This window comes from Cladophialophora immunda (assembly GCF_000835495.1).
Source record: "Cladophialophora immunda strain CBS 83496 unplaced genomic scaffold supercont1.1, whole genome shotgun sequence".
Lineage (NCBI taxonomy): Eukaryota > Fungi > Ascomycota > Eurotiomycetes > Chaetothyriales > Herpotrichiellaceae > Cladophialophora > Cladophialophora immunda.
In genome coordinates, this window is record NW_015622541.1 from 4,402,956 (window position 1) to 4,424,712 (window position 21,757).

The 21,757-nt window shown below is 54.0% G+C and overlaps 6 protein-coding genes across 6 annotated transcripts; 5 read left to right on the top strand and 1 right to left on the bottom strand.

Moving 5' to 3' along the window:
* Positions 1 to 97: 97 nt before the first annotated feature.
* On the bottom strand, positions 98 to 4,302 carry PV07_01282 (uncharacterized protein). Its single transcript, XM_016387794.1, has 3 exons — positions 3,645 to 4,302; positions 603 to 3,588; positions 98 to 528 (listed from the first exon to the last, which is right to left on the bottom strand). The coding sequence occupies exons 1-3, from the start codon at positions 3,969 to 3,971 to the stop codon at positions 374 to 376; spliced, it is 3,468 nt and encodes a 1,155-aa protein (XP_016254722.1). The 5' UTR covers positions 3,972 to 4,302; the 3' UTR covers positions 98 to 373.
* A 1,700-nt stretch (positions 4,303 to 6,002) lies between these two features.
* On the top strand, positions 6,003 to 7,434 carry PV07_01283 (60S ribosomal protein L23-B). Its single transcript, XM_016387795.1, has 4 exons — positions 6,003 to 6,098; positions 6,207 to 6,257; positions 6,453 to 6,613; positions 6,671 to 7,434. Exons 1-4 carry the CDS (start codon positions 6,085 to 6,087, stop codon positions 6,865 to 6,867), a joined length of 423 nt encoding a protein of 140 aa, XP_016254723.1. The 5' UTR covers positions 6,003 to 6,084; the 3' UTR covers positions 6,868 to 7,434.
* Positions 7,435 to 11,009: 3,575 nt separating this feature from the next.
* PV07_01284 (uncharacterized protein) lies at positions 11,010 to 13,700 on the top strand. The gene is made up of 4 exons (XM_016387796.1): positions 11,010 to 11,563; positions 11,615 to 11,842; positions 11,888 to 11,924; positions 11,974 to 13,700. The coding sequence occupies exons 1-4, from the start codon at positions 11,151 to 11,153 to the stop codon at positions 13,039 to 13,041; spliced, it is 1,746 nt and encodes a 581-aa protein (XP_016254724.1). The 5' UTR covers positions 11,010 to 11,150; the 3' UTR covers positions 13,042 to 13,700.
* Positions 13,701 to 14,842: 1,142 nt separating this feature from the next.
* On the top strand, positions 14,843 to 16,733 carry PV07_01285 (uncharacterized protein). The gene is made up of 3 exons (XM_016387797.1): positions 14,843 to 15,233; positions 15,346 to 15,440; positions 15,560 to 16,733. Exons 1-3 carry the CDS (start codon positions 15,183 to 15,185, stop codon positions 16,392 to 16,394), a joined length of 981 nt encoding a protein of 326 aa, XP_016254725.1. The 5' UTR covers positions 14,843 to 15,182; the 3' UTR covers positions 16,395 to 16,733.
* Positions 16,734 to 16,809: 76 nt separating this feature from the next.
* PV07_01286 (uncharacterized protein) lies at positions 16,810 to 19,064 on the top strand. Its single transcript, XM_016387798.1, has one exon. It carries the CDS (start codon positions 17,109 to 17,111, stop codon positions 18,855 to 18,857), a length of 1,749 nt encoding a protein of 582 aa, XP_016254726.1. The 5' UTR covers positions 16,810 to 17,108; the 3' UTR covers positions 18,858 to 19,064.
* A 195-nt stretch (positions 19,065 to 19,259) lies between these two features.
* PV07_01287 (uncharacterized protein) lies at positions 19,260 to 21,743 on the top strand. The gene is made up of 2 exons (XM_016387799.1): positions 19,260 to 20,024; positions 20,076 to 21,743. Exons 1-2 carry the CDS (start codon positions 19,467 to 19,469, stop codon positions 21,087 to 21,089), a joined length of 1,572 nt encoding a protein of 523 aa, XP_016254727.1. The 5' UTR covers positions 19,260 to 19,466; the 3' UTR covers positions 21,090 to 21,743.
* The last annotated feature ends 14 nt before the right edge of the window (positions 21,744 to 21,757 follow it).

Here is a 21,757-nt window from a genome sequence, read left to right on the forward strand (position 1 = left end):
CCATTTGGAAAGGCAATGCTTGGAGCTGTTGCACTGGAGGGAGATGCAAGGCATACTATTAGGTGGGGGCAAGGGAAGTAAACCACGGCCCAAAGGATGGGTGGGAGAGTCAACTACCATTTTGTAGAGCAACACAGCAGCAGTGAATGCTTTGAATAGAGCTACAAACGAGGTTTCCAATTTGAGTGGCAGGGAGGATCAAAGCATCGATGCATAGATACCAAAAACTCCCGCTTGCCAAAACATCCTATCCCGTCCCATCCCATCCATCCTGTCACTGATACACAGACTTTTCCCCTGGCGTCTTGGTTGCAATTTGCCCGTTACATGTCCTCCTCACCGAAAGCAACCATGCTGTCTGCCCGAATGCCCTTCAAGCCGTGTCCTCCTCCATGTAATCTCCGTTCAATCCATTTGCTGCGGCCATGTCACTGTTCATGATCTGCTCCTGGATCCCCGGGACGCCAGTCTCGCCTGCGAGTTCGTCGGGTTGGTCCTTCCAGAGGCCGTCGTGGTGGACTTTCATGGCTGTGGGTTATCTCCAATTAGTAATGCTATTGAAAGCGACAAAAACCAACGCGGAAAGGGGGAGAAAGACTCACTGGTTGGGAAGGGATACCACGAACTCCAGTCCTCCAACATAAACACCTCCACGGTACCAGGGTTGGCCTTGGGGTCGCTGCTAGTAGGGTTGGGCGCCGGCACCGTCTTCTTGAGCTGGCCTTGTGGGCCGGGCGCACGTCTGAGATTCTTCAATTTGGCAAACACCTTCAGTTGGGCTGCCATGGCCACCTCCACCATCGGACGCCCGAGACATGCGTGTGGACCGTATCCGTGGTGGATGTAAAGAGATCGGTCGCGGGTAGGATCGATGGTGTGAGGGTTGGGGAAGACACTCTCGTCCAAGCCGGCCGCGATGAAGTCGACGTAGATTTGGTCGCCGGCCTTGACTGGAACTTTCTGGCCGTTGTCAGGGATGACAGTGTCGATGTTGGCCTTGCGAAGCAGCCCGAACGCCGCCGGGGCCAGGCGGTTCGCTTCGAGCGCGTACCCCTTGAGTTTCTCGAAATCGGCGGGATTGTTGGACCAAGCACATCGTTGAATCTCCGGCCAGTGCTCCTTGTATTCGTCCGACAAGTAAACATCCAACATCTGCGTGAAATGTTGAGCCTGGGTGGCAACGGCAGCCGCAGCGGTGGGGATGATGGTCGACACAACCTCCTCAACCGACTTGCCTCCTTCAAAGAGGCGTTTCAGGAGCAAGGTCCCATAGTCGCTGAGCAGCTCCCCAGTCGTCCCCATGGAGAAGAGGTCACGAACCCGGAGTATCCCACCCACTTTCACCGCCTCGCACACAATCTTGACAAGCTTCGAGAGTTGATCATTCGCCGTCTTGGCACCAGCACGCAGTTTGAAGGAGCTTGCGGTATCGAGATCCAGGAAGACGTACGCGAACTCGATGGACAACGCGAGGTACAGCTGATCGACTTCGACACCGATCGGGTTCAAGTCTCCCGGCTTCTTGAGCGGCAGATGGAACAGCCGCGCGACGAAGATAGCGTGTGACGGATTGCCGACGTCGCGGCAAGCGTCAAGCTGGTACCATTCGCCTCGAAGTCGTTCCGAGCGGGCAACCACAAGCTGGGTGGTCAGGTCTTCGTAGAATTTCTGGACCTGTGCAAGTCCGTTGACCGGGCAGTAGAGGGCGTTCTGCACTTCCTTCCGCTGTGTAGCGTTGGCAACGCTATCCCCGCTCAGCATGTAATCTTGATGAGTGAGGTAGAAAGTATGCGGGCCCCATGGCACGCCAAAGGACGCCTGGTCTCCAAGAACGCCTGTGACGGCCTTCCATGATCGAATCGAAGTTGGCACGCCGACGTACGAAGGTCGGTCGAAGTTGTAGTCCTGGTCTTTCCCAAGCTTGGTCAAGATCTTGCGGTTCTCTTCAGGTACTGTCAGTGGAAACATGGCGTAGACTGAATTCCCACGGTAGTAGAATGGGAGAGCCCGCATCAGCAAGGTATAGAAGCAGCCTCCTTGCGCGACTGTGGGGTCGGACTTGACTTGAGACCAGCCCCAGTTGGTCAAGTTCGCAGGCGTATAGTCGACGGTATAGAACCGATCTCCTCTAGTAAGCGCAACGGCATCGGCGAGAATGGTTCGAGAGATGGTATATCCGGGACATAGACCGGAGCCAGGCTCCAATGGATCCTTTGCGTCTTCGGCAACGATGCCAGGATAGAGCTCGACGTAGTCTGGGTGCCCATAGAGGGCCTTGAGTGAACGAGCGACTTCCGTGTTCTTGGTTATATCAGAGAAGGTCGTGTGAGGCTCGAGCTTGAAGAATTTCCGGAACTCGTTGAGCGTCGCCACGTTCCAGGCCCGCGCTTGCTGGATGCCCAGGACATCGATCAGCTTCATCACGAGGGGGACGTTCCGAGGCCCAAACGCGCAGGCGACGTCTTCGGTGGCTTCAGTCAGGATCTTGATGAGATCTTCATCCCGGAAGGTCCCTCGCTGGGTGCGTTTATATCTGCCCGAGTCAAGGTCCCATTTCGCAGGGTCAGGGCCGCGGTCATCCAGCCACTTCTTCAGTTTCGGCAACAGTTCCCACTCCGTGACCGTGGATACGTCTCGGCCGGGGAATAGAGACTGATACAACTCATTGGTCCATTTCTCATCCTTGATGCTAATGGCAGAGTGCCATCTGTAGACCAGATTGAATTCCACACTGACTTGGTTGCCTACCCCTGAAGGGATGCCGGCGCTGTCAAAAACATCCGAGAAGTTCTTCCGGGGATCCAGCGTCCACGTCGAGTTCGTGCGATTGAGATTGAGAATCGTGCGGACGTAGTCGTTAAGGATCATATTGACGTAGAGGCCGCACGTCACCAGTCGGGCAGTCTGAAACAGGTCGTTGTCGAGTTTAGCGATGGCGGCTGTGTCCTGGTCGTTCTTCGGCAGTTTGAACCGACCTCCCTCATTGATTTCCTTGAGCTGCATGGCAACATAGTTGTGGAAGCGGTTGAAGCAGACGATAATGGCAGACACGCCTGGCGGAAAGCCGAGAATGCGTTTCTCGCAGAAGCTGTCCGGCTTCAGGAGACCATCCTTGAAAGTCCTGATTTGGTTCTGCTCTTCCTGGCTGCTCCCATAAAGAGGCGCCAGGTCTAGATACGAAGACGTCTTGACCGTAGAATAGTCAGTTTCATCTGTGTGGAAACAGTCGTGGATGATTATAGTCGCAAGGTAGAAAAGCATGCTAGAGATTTTGTTCGGGTGCTCTCTAGGCTCTTCACCCCGGGCAAAGATGGCGTCGAAGATGACTCCAGGATCGGGGAGCACCCCCGGCTTGAGTGTCTGAGGAGTGACAGTCCTCGCATAGTAGGAGCCAGCCTTGCCAAGGTGCGGGTACATGATGTTGTTGTTGGACCCATCAGCTGTGCGATATTTGTAATCATCCCCCTGATATGACAAGGGAGGATGCTCCAAGTTCTCCCAGAGCAACTTGATGAACTGGTTGGTCAAGTCGTCTAGGGACTTTGACCCGGGAGGCAGCGAAGCTGCCAACTGGAGAATCTTCTCCATCTGCGGGGAGATCGGATTAGACATGATAAAAGGCATGCATTCTCAAGGACGCTCACTTGATACTGGCGATCATCAACGAGGCCGCCATCGAACAGCGTCGTATCCACCAAGGAACCAAGAAGTCCGAGGTTCTCTCCTATACGAGGTGCTTGAGATGCAACATCGGCCAGCACTCTGGCCAGAAGGGGTCGAGACTGTACTGTCGCGCCATTGATGACTGTACTGGTTGATTCAGAGCTCGACCCAGCAATACTTTCAAAGAAACTCCTGATAGTGGTGCTGATTCTGTACCCTGTGTTGTCGTCACCGGAGCCCGATGGAAGATCCCGCGAGCCATCCATTGCGTCGAGAGAAGTTGAAGAGAGCTTCCGTTTGCGCGCCATCGTGACTGGAAGAGGCCTCAGCTATATAGGCGAGACCCCGTCAGGCGTCGAAGGAATACAGGCTCCAGAGACTGGAGTAATGTCCGGATACGGCAGAAGCGAGTGATGTGTCGCAGTGGAAAGAGAAGGCAGCAAAACCACTACACGAAAAGGCCCAGGAGTCTCGCAAAAGCTCCCTTTGGACGAATAAGACTGAGGGCTGAGCCCTCGAGCTGAGGCTCCTAGGCCCACACGACCAGCAGGGGTTCATGGGGGGCCGAGAGCTCGTGGCCTGCAATAGCAACGCCCTGATTGGCGACGGCATCCTCCAACGGTGATGGACACCTTCAGCCCACGGACCCCTAGCTGGTCGACCAGCCCTCGGCAGCACGCGCAATGGCGCCTTCTGGTATCTTTAGAGACATTCGAGTGGAGACCAGTCAGAAAGTAGCCAGGAGAGAACGGGTGCTGCGACAGTAAGCAAGGGATAAGCCTAAAGGCACAGTATATCAACCGTCAGGGATAAATCTCGATTATGTCGTGCATTACTCTCTCGCTGGGCTTGATGGAAGCATCGATCGCAAAATCTGGCCGAGAACCATCAGCTGCAGCCCATGGTAAAAGGTCAATGGCGAATGCTGGATGTCCTTTTACTCGTACGAGGTACTTTGCCCATGCGACCAGTCCCGCTGCCAATTTGGTTAAACTTGCTGCAAGCCCAAGGGGCCATCCGGGGGGACTGATAGGAGCCGTTGTCTAACTAACCTTAAGCACACGCACGTCAACCGGGGGCGCTTGAAACACCAAAGATCCAGCGATCCCATTGTTCTTTTGTTCCAATGACGACCAGCAGATCCCAGGCATCTTGGTCGGCCTTAGCCTGAGAAGCATTGATTGTAGGTATGACTCTGCGACCTCTAGAGATATCGAAATAGAATCTTCGTCCGTTCCGCGTGTAACCGGCTACCCCGGTTGATTTGGTGATAGAGCAACACCAGGCTCCCGACTCGGGCGCCCACACGAACAATAGGCGTCGTAACTAGGTGGCTGCGTCACACCACAATGGAGGGTGTGGAGTACAATCTCAGCCAGCCTCTCCGTTGCTTACGGGACAAGAAATGTACTTGTAGGTCTGGAAGCTCACAACAGCATTGATCCAAGACAGAATAATCAAAAGGCGAGCCATTGAAACACCGTGTGACACTCTAGAACCCCTCTGGTCCGTGCCTGGCATGTGCTCTAGACTGCTGCAAGACAACAAAACAAGTAACCATAAAGCGCTAACAAGCGGAGCCAGCCTTGCCAAAGGAATGCAGGAGAAATCCTTTGAGGTGTTTCAGGGACGAGATTGGAAAGACAGAAGGACTCCTTCAACAACAAGTCTTTGTCTAGTCACGTCCAACGAGAGTTTGTCGTCCTGCTGATGTGTGTGATCCTAGTACAACAGCATGAATAAACCACAAGATGTCCATGGTCAGGCGCTGCAGAAGGCGTCGAGTTGCTCATCAAGTTTGAAGGCAGCATTTACATCGGCTGCAAGGCTTCAGGTCGGAAAAAGGGACAATGAAAGGCAGCTGCGGGTGCAGACATGTGGCCGCACAGGCTGCCGCCATGAGAAACATAATAGAACGATGGTGTTCCACACCGGTTACAAGATCGATCGTGTGAGTGCTGCTATGGAGCAGAGGTTAGAAAAGGTGCTGCCGGCCAGTCGTGCAAGATTTGTTCCAGCAGGAAACTACCCACCAGGAATGCAGTGAGACAATAACGCGACACGATACCAATTGAGCCGACCGCAATATGGATGGTATAAAGGAATATTGTCTGTAGAGAAACAGTAACTTTGTACCGAGTACCGACTACAGAGTGAACAAGTAAAGGGCAACCAGCACTATTTCACCATCGACACAAGAGGAGAACCGGCCAAAACGGGAAGGTGGCTTGTCAGACACTGTCATTTGATTCTCCGAGGCAGGCTCCTCAGCATCCAATAGAATCATGCCAAGCCAAAAATCTTGGCATTAAATCGCACACGAGTTTTGGATGGACCTTTTCAACATCATCGACCGCGGACCGCGCTGCAGTTCATTCTCACGAAATTTGAAGTAATCCCAGATATCACACAGCCGCCAGGATGTCGAAGCGAGGGTACGTGGCAGAGAACCATCTTTAGGCTTCTCTTCTAATGTTGAGGATCCCTAATTGCCTGGTTGACCTTGTGCTGCCGAGAAGAATTACACTGACATACTCAAACAGTCGCGGTGGTGCCTCTGGCAACAAGCTCAAGATGACTCTCGGTCTCCCTGTGTACGTGCCTCCCGATTTTCGAATTTCAAACCCAGGTTACTCTCCAGCCCGCCCTCTTGAGAGGCGACGCCGCCGCAGTCTACTTGGATTCCAATGCTGCAGTTGACTCAAAATATCCATATACTTGGTCATCAACGGCAATTCCACGCTAAATGGGATGGGGATTGATGAGAGTATACTGATGGAATATAATAGGGGAGCCGTCATGTCATGCGCAGATAACTCGGGTGCCCGAAACCTCTACATCATCTCCGTGAAGGGAATCGGTGCTCGATTGAACAGATTACCCGCCGCGGGTGTGGGAGACATGGTTATGGCTACTGTGAAGAAGGGAAAGCCAGAGTTGAGGAAAAAAGGTACGTTGTACAGAGCCCACGATCATGGGGGACAAATGGACTCACATTTTAATCCAGTCATGCCCGCCGTCGTAGTCCGACAATCGAAACCCTGGCGACGACCGGACGGTATCTACCTGTACTTCGAAGACAACGCCGGTGTTATTGTGAATCCCAAGGGCGAAATGAAGGGCAGTGCTATTACAGGACCGGTGGGCAAGGAGGCCGCTGAATTGTGGCCCAGAATTGCAAGCAACAGTGGTGTTGTCATGTGAGATGGAGAACTGTTGAGCATGGGAGAAACTTTTCGCGCCGACGGGAGGGTTTTAGGGAGCATTTTCCAGGTCACGATGGTGGGGGAGAAGGAAGCCCGTCTCCATGTCGGCGAAAATTGAGATGATACCACCAAAAACTTGGTCATGAGCGATGGACCATGAACGATGAATCCGCGAGAACCCAGACAATTCCAGGTTGGCGAGCCGAGAATCAGACAGCCTACCCTGCATAGAATTCTGTCACCCATGTGCTAGTCTGCGCATCAGTGGCACACAAATGGCACGGCGATATCCAAGAAAACCGGCATCTTTCGCCCCCAGGGGCTGAGATAGCACTGGCCAAACATGCATTTGTGAACGCTCGCATGTGATTTCAACACATCCCATCCTGTTGACAAGAAGAACAGCATTTCCGTGCCAGTCTAAGCACCGATTCTAATTGGAGAGGGTATCGCTCATGAATGTCGCGTGGCAGGTGAACACAGTAGCCCTAATTCAAGGTACCAGGCCTCAGAGATTTCCTTCGCACGTGGCGAGCAAATCATCTTCTCCTAACTGCAATCGGGCCACCCTAGGGCTCGTATATGGCTCATCCAGACAGTGCTGGCTCTGGCTCTTTCCAGGTTCTGGCCGCCGCGCTGACCCTGCCCACAGGGATTCTCAGGCATTCTCAGGGATGCACCTCGTGCCAAAAGCATGGTTCTCGAATCGCATTGAAGGCCGCCTGCTGCCTAGCTGCATCAATTTCTTTCTCTCAGTAAAAATGTGCATTGGAGCACAGCAAGTATTGACGAATGCCGCAGAAGACCAGCTGGATCAGCCCGCGTCCTCCCAGAAAGGCAGGAGCAGTTGCGGCTCCGCCGCCTGATCACAAGGACCAATTCGACTATTCGACTACCACGTCCCATGTTTTCATGTTTCCATGTTTTCAGCGTGGCTGGCACAGTATCAAGGTTTGGGACCTTCCCGGTGGCTTGCTAGGTGATAGGTATCTTTCGGGGTCCAGCTGTCATGCCATGGCTGCAGCACTGAGACAAATTGGATGGTTCGACACAGAGCCAAGGGAGTGGTTGGCACGCGGAGCCCGATCCCTTTCTGTTCAGCTGCATCTTGTCCGTCGGTTCGGCTTGACACTTTGAGAGGGTCCAGAAATCGTGAGGGGGAGGAGGGCTTGACTGGCACGCTCATGAGGGCTGTGAATGACCCCTCCCTTTTCACCCCCAGGAGTGTCATTTGGTGGCTTGCTCTGAACAGAGGCTAACTTAGACAGGTGTTTCCAAACCCACTGGCTGGGCCGGCTGCATTTTCGACTCCTCCCTCAGCCTGAAGCCGTCGATTTCGCACGCAACAACCGATGCCATTTCCAAACGGCCATTTCCGTCTCCTGATTCCTCCTGTGGCAGCGAGCCATCCTCCCCACATACCATCAAAGAGACATTCCAGGAAGCATCTACCTAAGCAGGGCAGAGTTTGGCTGTTATCTCGAATCGAGGCCGATCACGAAGGACGTTTGCGATCGGCGAGGATCTGGAGGGGCTAAGCGAGAAGCAAAAAGATGGTCAACCCTTGAGCGCTTTCGAAGACCACACTAACTGGGCGCTCAGTGGGACCAGACCCGTCCAGATTCCTCCTCACAAGCGAGTAACTCCAAGCAGCTCCAGGGTGTCCACACAGGCCAGTGTCCCTCGTGGAATCCAGGAAAGTTTGACAAAGTTAGCTGCTTTCTGGGGCTGGTGAGTCTTCAAAGTCATGGATCCTGTTGGGCGCCGACCCCGCGTCTGCAAAACTGGTTGCAGTCTATCCCAACTGCAGCAAAACCCTTGCGCCCGATATGGGCTGGCAGACTGCAGGTGCTGTAGGGTCGATGACATTCGACCTGGTCCATACGTTGTGGTTTTACAAACCGGGAATTCGAGTGCGCCAGGCATCTCGAGCCTCACACCATGCGATTTACCTTTCCCGCCTCCAAATGGTCAGCCCACAGTCGAACGAGTGCCACTCCTGAGACGACACGGCCATTGGAAGGGGGGCATAACGCAATCCCTCGCTGAAGCCTCCATGGGTGAAGGGATATCCCAGACTGGCGCCAGCACTTCTTCCAGTCTGCTGAGTCGTCATATACCCCGCCTTACAGATTGTAATAGTTCATTGACTTCCTCCGAGGGGCTGGTCTTCCCTTTGGCACTCCGTCCGGCTCCGAGTTTGGTGTGCGCTTTGGTAGCCAGTGGAGCTTCCGACCCCAGGAAGATCACCTTGCTTCATACAACGAAACCAAAGGGTGAAGGTGCGGTGCCAGCCTCAGCGATGCTACACTGTCCGAAATCTCAGTGCCAGCTTTATGTATCCCTCTGACCATCCCCAGTATGACATCAATATGGGCAGAAGAGACAGCCTCAAATCAACTTTGAGGCTCACCGCCCAACCCTGCACCATCTGGCCTAACAGAGACGAACGAGTGTAATCAGTGAGGGGGTCTGGCACACTACTGTCGAATGGGCTCAAATCGGATTCTGCAGGGACTACGAGCGAGCCCCAAGAGCTTTCAAACTCAAGCGTCCTGGCTCAACCCAATCAGAAACTCCATCACTCTTGACGGACCACAAACATGGCTTCAGCGGTTGCCCCTTTTAGTCTCCCAAGTGGATGATTTCTTCTGTCGGACAAGAAGCCACGAGGTCTTCAGCTGGCCTTGGCATGCGTTTCGCATCAAAGTTCCCCGGCGGCTTCTTCTCATCTCTGTTTCGGGCTTCATGATTCTCACGGCCATGGACCTTGACCCAGACAGACCTACCCACGCTTGACAGGGCTGCAGATGGCCCATGCGCTCCGAAATCTATTCGTCTTTCCAAAACGTGTACCCACCCTTGCAGTATCATGCATCATGCTGCATATCCAGTCATCATTTTCTAGCGTCAGGCTGATGCTCTTTGCGCTCATCTCATCAGGCCAGATTCGATCCATCAGACTGGTTCCCAAACACGAGAAAATTGCCCCCTTCTGGCACTTGGTGGGGGCCACCCATCCCCGGACCCAAAGAACTTTGAAAGTCAGCCTGGAGATCCCTTGCTTCGTCCCAGCATTGCGACCGAGCAGACCATGCAACCTGCTCTTCCGGACTCCAGAGTTTTGGCTCACAGCCTCTGAGATTCCCGATGGTGTGGCACTATGTTATCCTGTCGAAGCTAAGTCTCGGCGGGCGACGTGCTCCGTCAGGCCGACGCCTCCCAAGGTGATTCGATCCTAACCTGATTCCCATGTTCTAGTTTCCCACAAGTCATTTTTCAAGCAAGTGGGAGGGGTGAGAGAGAAAAAAAAAACCTTTCCCAAGGTGCTTCTAGTCTCACTAGGCCAAGCCCAGGAAGTGCCATCTGCACGGCGACCCGCGGGTAGCCTCTGATTCCCTCCACCTGTGAGAAGTGGCAGCCACTGAACAGTTGGGATTTGTCTTTGGTCTCTGGCCTGCTGGCTCCCTGAGGCCAACAAGACCAATCGTTGATGGTATGGCCGCCTTCAGCTTCCACTTCCGCAGGAGTTCGCGTTGTCCCAACCAAACGGTTCCCCAAGCCCAATAGCCTAGGGACAGAGGTCCATGGGAAATGCCGCCAGGAATCGAGGCTGAGTCGCTGGTTTCCCATTGCCTGATCCTTTTTCTGAACTGCAGCTCCACGCGATGCAGTAGCTTTGGAGACCGAAATGCATGCATGTCGCGACCGTGAGTTCTATTCCGAGTCTCGAATTCGTACTTACTGGCAATGACACCTCGTGGCAACCCATATTTCTCCTTTCCTTCCCTCCATCACGCCTTGGGTCCAGCATAGCGTCTGTTATGTGACACCCCATATCCCCTGTCCCTGCTGACAATCGGGTCCGCGAATGACGGACCTTGAACCGAACCTTTGTCATACGAGAGACTACTTCGTTTTGTTGCCTGCCCTGTTCTCTGATGCTATTTCCCCTGCTCCTCGGATTTGTCCAAGCCAACTACTGGGTGGGGTCGAATCTCTTTCAGCCTTGCCCATTAATACGAGAACATTTCCTGTAATCCGTCATTGTCTTGTTCGACCACACGTTTCATATATCGTTCAGAGGATCGGAGAGGTTTATCACGAGGAGAACAGGTCCTGACTGTGCTAGGACATTCAGAACACTCTCTCGACCAAGTCGACGTTCTTTGCGTCCGTGATCAACTAGTACCAGGACTATTCGGCCAACAGAGAGACAGCTGGGTGGCTCCCAACGGCTCCAAACATCTACAGCACAATATCTTCAATCTGGCTCGAAGAATGGCTGGTCCTGGAGGCGGCCCACCGCGGAAGAGCCATACAAAATCGAGAAAGGGCTGCAAAACTTGCAAAAAGCGGCACATTCGCTGCGACGAAACTTTTCCACAATGTCGAAATTGCACGAAACATAATTGTCGTTGCGACTATATGGACCTGCAAGTGGCAGGAGAAGAACCTCTGAAGGGCACCAAACCACCAGATCTCTTGATGTCGCCGGAACTCCAACTTCGACTTGACAACTGGCGGTTAACGGGCGAGTCTCCTTTGCAGGAGCTTCAAGTTCCAGACAGGATATATTGGACCCGATTTTCAACGATCGACTTGCGTCTCGTTCACCACATCACGACACTATCGACCGACATTCACAATTTGGGTTACAGCCACTGCACGGTTTGGGGGCCCAGAATGCCTTCGTAAGATAGTTCATATTCATTCGAGATAGTTTCTAGCTAATCTCCCTCCAGGCTCATCTCGGCGGCTTTGACACATGACTTTGTGATGAGTGCGTTGCTTGCACTGTCTGCATCTCATCTGGCGTGGAAAACGAAGAACACAGACACGGACAATTTAGCGTATCACCATCGCGGAGTCGCTATCAAAGGTCTTCATCAAGCAATCGGGACGTTCTCGAGAGAGAATTCCGAAGCTATCCTTGCTGCCTCGATTCTTCTTTCGTGGCAATCCACGGAATGGTGAGGTCAATGTTCCACACTTCTACAGCAGCTAATTGATAGCAGGCGCGGCTGGGCATCACTGCAACAGGGGGTATCGACGGTACGTCAAATGGAATCCTTTGACAAACAGGCCTTCTAACATGTTGCAGGTCTTGAACGCGATGAGGATGTGGATTCATGAATCAGAGCTTGCAAAGTACCTGGAAAACCAGAGGACTATGGCCAGGGCCGGAACACCTGCCACTCCCACAATGCCGAATGCCCAGGTGTCGGTTCCTCATGAAGACTTTCGCAGGATAGAACAAATCACCACGGCGCTTAACAACTTGAGACTGCGACTTACAACGACCGATGAGCTTCAAGAATATGCGGGACAATTAGTTGACTACCTGCAGGAACTACAACGAGACTTGCCCACCCAAGCGCCGGACGAAGCGTTCAGCCGCTTACAGCCACTACGGGACATGATCTTCTGGCTGCCGTCCCTGTTCCTGCGTGGCACCGACTCCGACCTGGGGCCATTAGCTCTGCTCTCGCATCTTTATGCCAGTGCGATCGCAGTCGAGCCCTTGTTCCCGAATATTGGGGGGCCCTACCTTGGAACCATGTCTATCGCACCCCTGGAGAGACTCCATGACCTAGTGAGAACAAGGCGGGTGGCCCAGCCCCAAGATACAAACATCCAAGCGGCGTGGTCTCTGGTGGAGGTACCAATACAGCTCGCGACTTCGTACAGACTGAAACAGAGACAAAACAGCCAAGGAAGCCATGGGATGGAGGGCTACCATCACTACTCTCCTCAAGGGAGTCCCTATGCGGGTCCTCGCATGCCGATTGCTACTCCCAGCTCAGACAGTTCCACAGCACCTATCTATCCCAACTCGCCCCTGCACGCGCCTGGGAGCCTGTCGATACCCGGATCGGCATATTTCCAAGCGGCTCTAGGGCCTGGGGAAGCACGGCGAGACTCGTCGATATCGTCGGCGTCGTCGCTCGGGCGTGCTCACTCAATGGGCGACCCTCGGAGTCTCCCGTCAAGCAGCCCCCACGCAATGGGCATGGTGTATGGATCGCCAGCCACACAACACCCGCGAAGCAGTCACGAGCTACCAGGGTCAAGAATGGACTACTTTGGGCAAATTCAAGCACCGTACAACCCATACGGCGGCATGAACATGAATACTCGGTTCGTCGCTCCTTCACAACTCTGGACTTGACGGACATCTTCCGACTGAGTATTCTTCTTTCCCACAGGACTCCCCCGGGCACGAGATCTCCGAATATGCAACCGGGGCAGCAAGACAAAGGGAAGGAGCGGCAACATTGACATCGAATCCAAGGAGGGGGATTGGCGATGACGTGAGACTGGAGATATCTGAGATCGTGTAATGCACGATGACTAGCAAGGCGTTTTGGGTCAGGCCAGGCGACAAACCAATGGAGGACGACAAAGCCCGCGAGCGAAAGTGGGCGAGGTTAACACTGGAAGTAAGGGTTGGTAAAATACCAGATATGGCAAAAAAAAAAAAGTCTCAAATAGGGCTGGTCCTGGATGGTGGTCATCTGGGCGGGGAGGAGAGAGGAAGGCTCTCCTTACCCTGACGCATACGAGGCATGGTGGATCGTTTGATTATGAAAGAGTCGTTGCGTTCCTGGGGAGGTGTTATCTGCAGGTCGGTGTATTCGCGACGAGGTCTCATCCTGCCTTGATGGCTCGGTGCTGCGAGGAATGGACTTGGTTTGCCAGGATGACTGCCATCTACTCTGGATGGAGGCCCTTTCAGTAGCAGCTTTCCTGGGGTGGGATTTGTGTTGACAGGGATCTCCAATGGTCCTCTCTCTTTCAACCGAGTTACCTCTTTGTGGGTTTAATGGCTGCCTTGGCGCATACCAGCTGGTACAATACATGCCAAGTGGAAGGCTGAGCAATATAGTCTCGTGTGCTCATCAGAGAGACGACCCTCCTCGTACTCGTGTGTATATTTTGGGAACACCGGGCGCATCGGTCCATCTGCCGCACACTGGAAAACCGCTATGACTCATGCAGACGCTGTATTACATATGCTCGTGTCGGCGGATGGAGGGTGGATTGTGGTCCGGGGGGAATGGATGCGACATCCAGGGTTGTATGAGTGCTCCATGCGTCTCACGAGACCCCAGCGTCTAGCGATCAAGACACGAAGGTCAAGCTCGTCATGCGAGAACGGCGCCTATGCGCCTCGTTGTTGAGGACTCATACTCTCTAGTGCACATTCCATCCGCATTGGCCAACGGGTTTGATGGTGTCAGAATCCCATCCGAAGATTCCATCCTGTGGCCAGGAACACGAAGGCGCACGTGGCGGAGGTGGTAGCCAGAACGATAAAGGGGAAGCTTAAAGCGCCATAAGCAGAGAAAACCCACGGAGACTGGGCATACCTGGGTCCAGAATGGTCTCGTACAAGAAAGCTTGCGTGGTTACAAAGCGTTGACGTCGCATCGAATAGCCGTCTCTGGATACGTGCTCCTTCTCGTCTGCTCTGCAGGGGACCGCTTGTATGTAGACCGTCTGACATGATGGATGGACTGCAAGGATACAAATCAAGAAGTCCGTGGGAAAACGATAGAAGACCCACGGCATCGAAGCAGCCAGGAGGGAAAGAAGTGATGAGGGAAGGGAGGCCCAATGCCCATCGTGCATGGTCAAGGCTACGGACGTTGGTTATGTAGGCAGATTAGACTGCAAAAGGCCCAATGAAAACAAGTCGGCCTTTGCTGGTAATTGTTCTAGGTCGAGGCCAGGATTGAGCAGCCATTGTAAGCAATTGCTGAGGCTAGCATTTCAGTCAAGTAAGACGCCCACTGGGACGGAGCCTGAGGCGAAGGAAGGAAACGGGTCAGGACACTGAATCCCCTTCTGCGGCTACAGGTACGGAGTACTTGGAGATACGAGGAGGAACAAACCTTCTGCAAGGGCAGCATCAAAAGTGTTGTCTCTGCCACTCTGCCACTCTGCCACTCTGCCACTCTGCCACTCTGCCACTCTGCCACTCTGCCACTGGTCGATTCTTGGTGACTTTGACGGGGCCAGCGACGCCCGATCTCATCGGAAGCCTCATCAAAACATCCCACTTTGTGCCACTTACCCCGTAATTACCTGTTAGTACAGGTGCCCCAGTGCCTAGGCCTAGGCCTAGTGCAAGCCGACAGACCTGCTGCAGGCTGGAAGCGCAGTTTGACCGCGCGCCTGACCCCCACTTCGCATATTTACGTCTACACAGATTCGGCCCTGTCCAGGTACCACGACCAGCCCAACACGAGTCGACGGCGCAGGTGCGAGGACTCTCTCACCTGATCCTTCTGCTTGTCAGCACCTCTGATGGCTGAAGATGCCGCCAGTGGTGGTTGGAGCACCATTGAATCCGACGAGGTAAGCCCAACTCCCAATGTCCAACGTGCATTCGCCCCTTGGATGCGGCGCTCAAGCTCGCTCAGGCCATGTACTCAAGATGGGATCGCTGACAAGCTGATGTGGGTTACAGGGCGTCTTCACCTCTCTGATCGAACAGCTGGGAGTCAAGGAAGTGCAGGTTGAAGAACTATTCTCACTCAACGCAGATTGGTTCCGTGCTTTGAGGTAACAAGGAACATCGCACACGACCCTCCCCTTCCTGCCACTCTCCCTCTCTGCCTCTCGAACCTGTCACTCTCCTTCGAAAACCAGCCCTGCTGACACGGAACGCATTTTGCCAACAGTCCTGTCTACGGTGTCATCTTCCTGTTCAAATGGACCGGCCAGGGATCGGAAAATAAGGCGGCACCTCAAGATGGCTCGTACGACCGTACCGCAGTCGATGACGAGGGACTCTTCTTTGCTGCCCAGACAATCCAGAACGCCTGCGGCACGCAGGCCATACTCTCGGTGGTGTTGAACAATGACAAGTCTGTCGATGCCTCTTCGTCAGGCGCGGACGAGGCGGGGGAGAGAATTGACATCGGTCCTGCGCTACAAGAGTTCAAAGACTTTACGGCGGGCTTCGACGCAAGCCTGCGGGGAGAGACGCTCTCGAATTCGGAAATGATCCGAACTGTCCACAACAGCTTCGCGAAATCGAGCCCGTTTGTTGACGAGACTCAGCGTGACCCCAGCGCGGGAACGGAAGACGCCTTCCACTTCATTGCCTACACCCGCTACCACGGCAAACTGTACGAACTCGACGGGCTCCAGCCCTATCCTATCCTTCACGGCGAGTGCACAGCCGAGGACTTCCCGGACAAGATCGTGTCGGTTGTGCAGCGGCGGATCTTGAGCTACCCAGAAGACGAGATCCGCTTCAACCTCATGGCCGTGTGCCAGGACCAGAGGATCAAGTGGCGCCAACTCGACGAACCCAACCTGCTCCAGGAGGAGGAACGAAAGCGGGCCAAGTGGGATTTCGAAAACGCTCTGCGGCGGCACAACTTTGTCGGGTTCACGGACGAGGTGCTCAAGGGGGTGATGGAAATGAAGATCCAAGATGGCTCCTACGATGCCTGGGTCGAGCAGGCCAAAAAGGCGACGGCGAAGAGATTCCAGGAGAGAAAGGGGTAGGTTGGTGTCTGAAGGCTATGTACCTAAGTATGGTGACATGGTCTCTAGCGGTCCACAATGGAAGGGGATCAGAGGGACTGCGATGGCCTGGATGAAGCTGTAATGGACAACGAGCGGATAATGCAGCTCAACTGCAAGTGTTAATGCCTCACGGCCTGGTTCTTTGACCCCGTTTCTGATCCCCGAGGACGTTGCCACACAGTAGCTATGCCTGTCGTGACACGCGCCCAATACCCGCGATACACGAAGAAAATTTGAGTCTTGGATGCCACAGAAGGGGAGCTAGGGCGCTGATTGGCTGGGCGGGCCTGGTGCAAAGGGCGTGCTCTGATTGGCCGGCCAGGCAAATACTAAGTGCTCATCAAGCCATCCTGGCCGCCGCCCACCCCCCCATACAAACAGCACTCCTGCCGGACCTCCAGACGCCCTTGTTCCATTCAGATTGTTGTTGCTTTGAATCGTCGCTTCATTCATCTCAATCGACGCCGCACCATTGTCTGAGTCACTTGTTGCCAGCCACCCAGCTTTCTGGCTGTCGCGCTGCCTTGATTGCCTCTCCCCCAAAACGGCCCTTTTTGGTTTCTCGCCCCGAACCATCCTTTTTCACCCCGATCCTTCCACCGATCAGTACAACCCACAACTTCATTTATCCCTCATCACCTAGATGGAAAGTGACCTTGCGCTCCTCTGTCGAGTCTGCTCTTGCTTTGAACCATGTCAGCCACCGAAATCGACACCCTGTGGCGCTCCGCCTTTGGCGAATCAGCTATCCGACCCCTGCCCTACAGTTCGGAAGAGCTGGGCGACGATGGATGGCGACCACTGACGGATCCGCAAAAATTCATCATGAATCTGGCTCCTCTGAATCACCAACAACTCTATGCTGCCAGTGCCAACAATCAACTCGCCATGATCGACGCCCAGAACGAATACCTGGAGCTAGAGCGCCACATTGCCAACATCAAGGGCAAAGAAACCATCAAAAACCCCCAAGACCTCCCGGCCCCGGATGTCTTTGAGGAACGGAAGGAAGCGGCATTGTACGGCTACAAGTATGATGCTAATCGCCCAGCCCTGCTCCATGCCGGTATTCCTGGTCTCAGATCCGCCGATGATCTGACCGACAGAGAAAAACACGATGTGCGCTTGTTCCAAGAGCCATTCGAGCAAGGGGGTTTTGTGCCCAAGGAGAGAGAGTACAGAGCCAAGGTCGCCAAAGCCAAAGATCCCAAGAACGTCGACGGCTGGATCCCCATCGAGAAAGACGGCAAGCACCTCGTCCCACGTCAACAAACTCACCATGAAGAGTACAACATCACATATGTTAAGCGCAATGTGGACGAAAATGGTGAGATCATTCGACCTCAATCCCCCGAAGGCAGTGAAGTCCCCGGTGAAACTCCAGACAAGGTCGTCAACAAACGTTTGACCAGAACCCGCTTCGATGGCAAAAAGTTCCCACCGACACGAGACGTGTCGGAGGCTCCGTCGGCAGCTTCTACTCCCAGCGGCAGAAAGCGAGGAAGTCCCTCTGGAGTCGACACGCGAGAAGATACCCCCAGCTCGAAACGCCGCAAGATCCATCTCACCGTCAATGGTGGGGAACAGCCCAAGCCGAAGCACCCGAATCAATATACAAAAGCAAAAGAAAGAGAGTTGGCAGCCACTCATACCACTCCAGCTCAAGCCAGTACCAAACCCGTCGCATCATCTTCGTCCACTTCAGCCAAGCCAACGTGGCGGGAGTTGTCGCCAATGTCAAAGCGCACACACAAGTGGACGGACCCGGATTTGATCCAGTCAATCAAAGAAGATCACACGTGGTTGCATGATGACCCCAAGAGGGCGGAAGAGTGGAAACACAAGCTCCTGAACGGCATCAATCCCGTCCGAAGTCTTAGCATGTTGCTCAAATGGAACTACTGGCAAGTCACCAACCAAGCCAAGAGACCGCGGGCGAAGAAGAACCCAGCCGAACTAGACGAATCAGTCAAGGAAATTGAGGACTCCAGCGAGTCCCAAAAGCCGAGACGAAGGGTGACCAAGCCGAAAAAGGTGGATGACAGCGAGAGATCAACACCGGCCACAACGCCCGCGCCAGAGGCCGTCAATGGCGTGGCCATGCAGAATACGAAGCTTGGGGTGCACACGCGAGCAGCGAAATCGGCTCGAAGAGCAGCCGGGGCAGAAAACGCCATATTCAGAGACACGGTTTTTGTGCAGGACAAGCGCAATGGCGCGAGCGGTGGAAAGCAAGCAGGCACAGAGACGGAGCCACCATCGAGGGGAGAGGAGGAGGTTGCAGGGGACAGAAATGGAAATGGCAAAGACCTGAATAGTAACGGATCGCCACTCAGAAGGCCAAGCATGAAGAGAGAAGAGAGTGACTCAACGATTGTGATCAAGAGCAGCGCACCGTCGACGAGGCGATCGCTACGGAGTGCGAGGAGATCCAGTGGCTAGGTTGATCTATTGGCAGTACACATCCTGGGTTTGGCAACAGCACGACGTGTGTATATATACGCCATTGTAGGGAGACAGCCGTGGCCAATCATGCTCTCTGCAGATGCTAGACAGAGAATTCATTGACAGAGCCTCGACTGGTAAGGATCGATGTAACATCTCGCGCACATCTGCGATGTATCTCGTACGACGCGAGAATAGTTCACCCTATGGATAATAATATTAGTACGGAGCATTTTCGCTCGATATGGCAATAGAAACTGCAAGGCTGAGAGGCCGGCAAGGCTGGATTCCAATTTCCAAGGCTAAGTAGGGAAGCAGGGCCCCGTGAGTCTTGGCAGGAGCGAAACTGCGCTTCGGACATTTCACTTCACAGACCTTTTCCCTTCCTTCACGCCGTGTCCTGCAATCCACGGCCATCAAGCAGTATCGACGAGTCATCGCGTGAACTTGGCGCCTTTATCTCTGCAATTTTATTCTCCTCTTGCATCTTACAGCGATACTCATCGCTCATCTCGGGGCGCCTCCGGCCTCGGTCTGGTCAGTGCTTCCTCAGCTGCGACCAGCAAGTCCGAACACGCCTGTGTCTCTCCCCCGTCAGCCCCCGTCATGACCAAGAAGAAGCGTCATCATCCCGATGTCGAAGAGGTCCTCGCGCGACCATGGTGCTACTACTGCGAGCGCGACTTCGACGATCTCAAGATTCTGATCAACCATCAGAAAGCGAAGCATTTCAAATGCGAAAGATGTGGCCGAAGATTAAACACCGCAGGGGGCCTCAGTGTCCACATGAGTCAAGTCCACAAGGAGAACCTCACTGCCGTCGACAACGCCCTCCCTAACCGGGCGGGCTTGGATATCGAAATATTCGGCATGGAGGGAATCCCCGAAGACATTATCCAACAACATAATCAGCGAGTCCTGACCAACTTCCATCAAGCTCAAGCTGATCGGCAGGCAGCTACTGGTAATAACGCTCAAAGTGCTCAGCATCCAAACGCCCCAAAGAAACCCAAGATCGAGTCTGTCTCCGATATCAAGAAACGCCTGGCAGAGCACAAAGCTGCCAAACTGGCTGCTGAGCAAGGCGACGGAGGGAGCAGTGGAGCGGCCACTCCCAACCCCCCTCCGGCCACTATGGTTCAAGCTCCGCCTCAGGTAAACACGGTAAGTCGTCTCAGTCATGCCTTGTGTCACATTCGCTCATTCTCGACACAGGCCGCATCTCCAACCTATCCCGGATTTCCTCAGCCCTATGTAGCGCCACCTACGAATGGTTCGTTCAGTCAGTCCCCTTCTTTCGCCCAGCCCCCAGCCGCTTTATCTGCTCCGTATCAGGCGTCGCCGATCTATCCTTCTGCCGCGTCTCCGCCTGCTGTCGAAGGCTACGGCCAGCATTCGGCAACTCCACAGCCTGGGCAACCAGGATACGGCCAGATGCCATATCCCCAACCGCCATACGCCCAACCCCCCCAGCCGTCCTTTCAGCCGCCGCAACCGTCACCAGTGGGGTATCCCCAGCCGAGTTATTCACCTCCGCAATATCAATCTCCCTATCCAGGTCAACCCTACCCTGGCCAGCCCGCTGGACCTCCACGTCCATTTGCGTCGGGCTCTCCAGTTCCAGGGTATCCGCAACCGCCCCCAGCTCTCGCACAACGCTCTCATTCGCCTGCTACAAACGGTAATTTTCCTGCACCAGTGCGTACTGGCAGTGTAAGTCTACCTAGTGCTCCAGGATTACCACAGAGGCCGGCTTTCGGTGCTCCGCCAGTCAATGCTTTCCAATTTCAACAAATGCATCAAGGTCAGATCCCTGCTCCACAATCCCATAACATTGTGCCGCAGTATGCTCCTGGACAAGCTTCAGCAAGCACAAGTACGCAAGTCCCGCCACAGATTCCTGTACCGAACCAGGCCGCTGCTGTTGAAGCTCAAGACGCGTCGTCCCTTGATGACCTGATCGCAAATGCTTCTAAGCAAGCTGACGTCGATGCCGCTGCCGCCGCAGAGGCTGCCACCAAACCCGGAGTTCCAGCAGCCGCCACTGCTCCGGCCACCACCAAAGACGAAGCCGGCGAAGACAAAGCTGGACCGAAGAAAGACAAGGAGAAGGAGAAACCAAAAGCAACCAGGTTGGTCTACTCTGATAACGAGACAAGTCCTGAAGAGAAGATGGCTATGTTGCCAAAGTACGCATTTACTCCTGCACAGAAAACAATTGTGGTCTGAGAGGGACTGTTCGATCTATTTGCGCCGAGCATCCGTGGGTAGCGACACGCCGCCCGGGATACCCCATCAAAAACTATTTCGTCTGGGTGACTGGGATTCGGAGCAAGCTTTTCCAGCTAGGTCTGGCAGTTGGCGTCCAGCTCATACTTCACATTATTCTTTCGTTTTCCCTCGCCAAAACATTGGCGACAAGCCCGAGACTGGATGGTACAAGCAGATTCGGCGTCTTTTGGTGAGTGCAAAAAGGGGCAAATCAGCATCCAATTGATGGCGGGTGAGGTGGAGGACCACTGACTCGGACTTTTCAATATATTTTCACCTTACACGGGTACAGCGGGTGGCTGTTCGGACACCAACCATGACATGCGGCTTGACACTATTCCACTGATCAAGCTGGAAAGAAACACGAAGGAAAAGGCGTTGAATTCGCACGGCTTTTGTCTGACGGGGAAGGCAGCATTTTAGCATATTCTCGATACCAAGGCTGCTTGCTTGTAAGTGCAAGACAGGTTGGTGTCTTCCCTCAGTTATCTTTCAAATACCAGTGTTGTTGACCACAACTCGTTGTGTGATTTCTCATCCAGCGTTTGCGGGGGATTCCCTGCTCTGCTGCTACTATGTGAACGCTCGAAACGCGCCATGCTATTTGTTGGGGGGGGGGGGGGGGG